This window comes from Mus caroli, chromosome 11 (genome assembly GCF_900094665.2).
Source record: "Mus caroli chromosome 11, CAROLI_EIJ_v1.1, whole genome shotgun sequence".
NCBI classification, from domain to species: Eukaryota; Metazoa; Chordata; class Mammalia; order Rodentia; family Muridae; genus Mus; species Mus caroli.
In genome coordinates, this window is record NC_034580.1 from 54,382,332 (window position 1) to 54,388,164 (window position 5,833).

At 46.0% G+C, this 5,833-nt stretch overlaps 1 protein-coding gene across 1 annotated transcript; it reads right to left on the minus strand.

The window, feature by feature from the left end:
- Window positions 1–3,666: 3,666 nt before the first annotated feature.
- Window positions 3,667–4,776, minus strand: LOC110305650 (olfactory receptor 2B11). The gene has a single exon (XM_021177705.1). The coding sequence runs from the start codon at window positions 4,702–4,704 to the stop codon at window positions 3,748–3,750; it is 957 nt and encodes a 318-aa protein (XP_021033364.1). The 5' UTR covers window positions 4,705–4,776; the 3' UTR covers window positions 3,667–3,747.
- Between the last annotated feature and the right edge of the window lie 1,057 nt (window positions 4,777–5,833).

Genomic DNA, 5,833 nt, shown 5'->3' on the forward strand with positions numbered 1-5,833 from the left:
TTTCTCTTTGCAAAATGATTCATCGTTGGTTAATGAGGGGGAAAAAGTCACGTCACTTGGATTTTAGAGGAGGGATTTCAGCTGTAGTAGCATAGAGGGTAACAGCATGCAGGGGAAGGTTAGCTCACATGCAGAAATGAATCCTACGGCATTCTCAAATAGAGGCATAACCTGGTTTCCTCTTGCCTGGGTGACAAGAGCTTACTTTAGGTTTATCCATTTAAAGAGCAGCTCATCTCCTAAGTGACACTGAGTGCTAAGTCATGAATAAATACTAACTGCCCACAGTACACAGAAACAACTCTTAAACATACACCATTGCTCAGAGTGGAACTATTGTTTCATATTGTCTGGTGAGGCTGCTAGACCTTTGCTATGGAGATGGACTGATGAACTGTTGTTGTTTTTAAATTTTTAAAAAGATTTATTTATGTTTATGTATATGAGCACACTGTAGCTGTCTTCAGACACACCAGAAGAGGGCATTGGATCCATTACAGATGGCTGTGAGCGACCATGTGGTTGCTGGGATTTGAACTCGGGACCTCTGGAAGAACAGTCAGTGCTCTTAACCACTGAGCCATCTCTCCAGCTTCTGATGAACTTTTAATATAAGGAGATTATGCAAGGCAAAGCAACCGTGCCACTAAACAATCTCTTTACATAAACTGTGTTTTTAAAAAATAGAGCCTATCTTTCCCTTTGAACACCTGATCCTCCACACCCCATCTCTCCAGTGCTGGGATTACAGGCATGTGCCAGCACGCGGCTTATGTGATGCTGGAGCTCAAACCCAGGGCTCTGAGGGTGATTGTCAGGCATCCCACCAACTGGGCTCTTTTAGTAAGGCTAATTTATTTAATAATTTAAATTAAACCACAAACTCTCTGCCTGCTTAGGAGTGTGTGTGTGTGCAGGTATTCATGTGTATGCATGTGTGTCTCTCTATGTGTATGCATGTGTGTCTGCATGTGTGCAGTAGTAGCAGCAGCAGCAGTAATTATGGTGGTTAAACTCTGGTACTGAGTCCCAAGTCTGGGTCTAGGGCTTTGAATATTTATCTATACATTTGCTTTCTGTGTCATGGTAAGCTGAATTGTGACATGTTGTCTCCCTGTTGTAAGTTTTTGACACACATTATAAAAATCTATTTTTTCCTATCACACATCAATTTGTCGTGTCAAAATGCTTTAATTTAATTGAGAGTGTAATCCCTTAGATCCTTTATAACTCTGAGCAACAGAAGTTCTCGGGACTGGAGAGATGGATCGGTGGGTAAGAGCACTGGCTGCTCTTCCAGAGGGCCTGGGTTTGATTCCCAGCAACCACATGGTGGCTCACAATCTTCTGTAACTCCAGTTCCAGAGAATTGAACACCTCTTTGACTCCCCCAGGCAAAACACCCATAAAATAAATTGAAGATGACTTTAAAAAATAGAAGTTCTATACGCTTATCCTGTAGCATTACTTGTCTATGAAAATGAATATTGTAAGGGTCCCTCAGTGCCCCAAGCACCTTTGCTGCTTGACAGCCCATGCCAACACCCAGGACTTGGGAACCCTGACTATTTACTTTATTTCATCCTCTGAGGGCATGGATTCATTCATGGCTCTGCTGGGTGTTTCTTCTGTCCTGTATTGAGGCTGCCTTGTTGGAGGGCCCAGTCCCATTCAACAGTCACAGAGCTGGCTGCAGGCCTGGCTCACATGGCTCTGCAGTTACAGTCTCCCCAGCATGGCCAGTCTTACAGATGATGGGCCTTGTGGAGACTTGGGGTACCTGAGAATCTCACTAACTAAAAGTTCCAGGTGCTTTACAGCTGTGTCCAGGAAGCACTAGAGAATCTCTCACTGAGTTTTAGGGGTCAAGCAAGTCACTAGGCATGGCCTTTCACGAAGTTAAGAGAATTTGAGATTGTCAATTAACACAGCTGTTTTGGGAAACCCAATTCTCAAATGTTCCCTAGAATTAGATCGACTCATTACACTGATATATGTGCTGATTGCCTCTCTTGGTGATTCTCATCATGTTGATTTTACTGACTGTGGCTTGGATTTGTCCCATTGCTTAAGGGCTCGTCTATGTTACTCTGGGATATAAAGGGCTTTGAGCTGCTCTGCTGTGATAGCTCTATGGAAATCCATTGGAACAAGCACTGTGGTCCTGGACTGGCATGGTCATTATTTTTCACATTTCTTACATCAAATTTTTCAGCTCTGTGGTTTGTTTGTAAGTCTTGCCTTCACAGTAGAAACACTCTCTTAATTTCCCTCTTTTTGTAATTTCCATTCATATATTGCTAACTTGCTAATCTTGGTTACATGAATAGGCGGTAGGATAGCCACAAAGAGCTAAGTATAAAAGGGTTTTCAGTGCGGGGTGGGGGTGGGGGTACAAATGCCAGGTGCTGGAGGAGAGGCTCCGAGGCTTGCAGAGGACATGAGTTCAATCCCAACTTTAGTGGATCTGATGCCCTCTGCTGGCTGCTTCAAGCAACTGCACTTACACACATTTCCCCCAACTCCCATATGTGTGTGTGTATAATCAAATAAAATCTTCAAGAATTACCTATGAAAGAAAACTAAATGCAAATAAATATAAGGTTCTCAGGTTCCTTTGCTCTAAAGGAGGCAGCCAGTACGATGTGAGGACCCCAGTTTCCTTGGCTACCAGAACTCTAATAATAACTAGAGCAATTACTTCAGCCTTTAATAATTGATTCTTACATGAAAATGAGATTTGCAAAAGTGATCATATCATGAGGATCAGTATAACACAGATCTATACTTACAAACACTCAGTGTATCGTCAGCATCACAGAAACCTTCCACAGTGAATGAAGCACTGTCAACATTTCTTGTGTGTGGTTCTGGGCAGCGAAGCCAGGACCAGGCTAGGCAGGAGCTCTAGGCTGAGTTAAACATCTTCAGCTCTTATGTTAGGTTTTATCATTTTAATGTATTGTATTTGTTGCTGTATTCTCCACTGGAATATGTCCATCTAGAAGCTGAGAGGGGAGATGTACTTGTTTGTACCCCTGTACCCTAACAGGGAGTCATCTAGCCTTCTAGTAGAAAGTTCCCACTCAACGGGTGGGAAAACTTTCTGTAAAGACAGTTTAAACCGGAGGGAAAAGAAAATTGTCTATGGTTATGAATAGAAGGATGCAGTCATGTCATTCTTATGACATTTTGGAAAAAAATACAAAATTTTATCGATTTTGATCCATGAAGAACAGACGTTTATTATAAGCGAGGTAAGACTCTGTGTCAAGTTCAATTTGTACACATCTGGAGTGACTGTAATGGAAGAAAGGGGCTTAAAAAGATACATGGGAAACGAGAGAGGAAATATAGGAAGAGGAAGAAAACAGGAAGAGCCAAGGAATTAGAAATTAAACAGCATAACGAGTACTTGTGAGGATCAAGTCATTTAAGCACTTCTTGAAGATATATGGCTTCTTAGAATTGTGCTCTGAGAATGGAACTTACGCTCAGATGAGGGGCTTTGCGCATCATCGCCACATGGAAGGTGAAATGCTTTTGGATGTTTTTTGTTTTCTTTCAAATCTCTCAAAGAACCTACTGTTCCAAGAATTTCCTACAGCTCTAGGGGTTGAACTCAGTCCTTCCCACATGCCCAAGGAAGTGCTTGCTGTACCACCCCAGAGCTACAACCCCACCCACCCCCCAGAGTCCTTGCTGCGGAGTTCAGCAAGCGGTTTAGGTCTTCCGGGGTTACACTTTTCACCTTCCGCACAGCCTTCCGATCCTTGCCAGGAGTCTTCGGAGAGCTCCCTTCACGTCCTTATTCCTCAAGGTGTAGATGAAAGGGTTAAGGGTGGGGGTGATTATAGAATAGAAGAGGGAGATGAACTTGCCCTGCTCCTGCGAGTAACTGGATGGGGGCTGCAGGTACATGTAAATGGCGGGCAGGTAGAAGAGGGAGACCACCAGCAGGTGGGAAGAGCAAGTCCCGAAGGCCTTGTGCCGTCCCCTGGAGGACTGGATCCTCATCACTGCCCGAGCAATGAAGCCGTAGGAGAGGAGGATGAGGGCCAGAGGGACCAGCACAAAGAAGGCCACCAGCACAGCCAGGGTGGCATCATTCGCTGTAGTATCAGCACAGGATAGCTTAATCATGGCTGGCACCTCGCAGAAGAAGTTGTTCAGCACCTGCCGGCCACAGAAAGGCAATTGCACTGTCAGGATGACTTGAACAAGGGAGTTGCCGAAGCCGCTGAGCCAGGCCATAGCCACGAGCTGCTGGCAGAGTGGGCGGTGCATGATGATAGCATAACGGAGTGGCTCACAGATGGCCACGTAGCGGTCCAGAGCCATGGCTGCCAAGACAACGCACTCGGTGCAGCCCAGCCAGTGGAAAATGGCGTATTGCACCGTGCAGCCACCGTAACTGATGGTCTTCTGGGAGCTGCCCATGTTGAACAGCATCTGAGGGACAGTGGTGGTGGTGTAGCAGAGATCCAGGAAGGACAAGTGGCTGAGGAATATGTACATGGGGCTGTGGAGCTGGGAATCCAGCTGGGATACCAGGATGATAGAGATGTTTCCCAGCATAGCCAGAATGTAGGACACCAGGAGGACTGCAAAGACTGGGAGCTCCAGCCATGGCCTGTCGGAAATGCCCAGGAGGATAAAGTCCTTTGGGGTGTCCCAGAAGCAGCTGCGGTTGTCACCTCTCATGCTAAGGCATCTTCTGGGAGCTAAGACGAGTGAAGAGCGTTTGCGTTTGGATGAGTGACTGTCACGGGATGAAATGAGTCATTTTCTCACTGTGAATGCTTTCTCTCAGGCTTCCTCCTGCCTGACCCTCCTTAGACCCCTGGATGGGGTGTCAGGGCAGCAGTATGTGCATCTCACACCCACTCCTACTCTGACCTTCACCAAGCCAGTCTTTCTAAACTTCAATTCCTGCATCTGTTACAGTGGGAGTGGGGAATGAGGCTTGCCTCAGCTGCAGATCCCAGAGAAGATAGAGAGACTTCTGTGCCAGAGTTCCACACAGTCGTAGTTGTCATTCACGTTCAGCCATGACTCCCATGATTCCCACTGCCACTGGAGTGTTTGACTTCTCCACAAGCACGTTGATGGGAAAGTGTCCACTTTTTGAGGCTTTTTTATTTTGTCTTCTGGAGACAGAGACAGGATAGAGGAAAGAGGTGAAATAGAAAGCAGGAAGAAGCGCTTTGCGAGCAGGGAGGAACTCTCTCGATAAGATCACAGTCATGCAGCCTTCTCACCTCTGATGCCCGACACCTGGCCTGTCACTGTGAGGATGTCACTGTGAGGATGTCGCTGTGAGGATGTCGCTGTGAGGATGTCACTGTGAGGATGTGCTCTGGCTCACAGGACTACAGAAGCTCTTGCCCTAGACTGTTCACCATGGCAGCTCTGTCACTCACTCAGACAGTAAAACAGCAGGGTTCCAGGCTCTCTGAGTACCTGGAGTAGCCAGGGGATGGGAAACTACCTTCTGATTTGTTACTGATTCCCAATGAGACCTGAGTGCAACAATGATGAGCTTGGGAGAAAGTCCTTAGAATTGTTTTGACAAAAGACCAGTTGGCTCTGGGATGCTATTTGTTTCATACTTAGAGTGACATTTAAATCTTTGCCAAGGAAATATTATCAGAGAGAGAGAGAGAGACAGAGACAGAGACAGAGAGAGAGAACGAGATAGAGAGACAGAGACAAGGAGCACAGCCAGTTTGATTTCTGGGTGCCGCTGCTCTCAGGGAACTAATGAGCTGCCATCAGTGATTCATGGGGTTGAGGTAGGAGACAAAATGAAATTAGGTCATTAGGAGTTGGC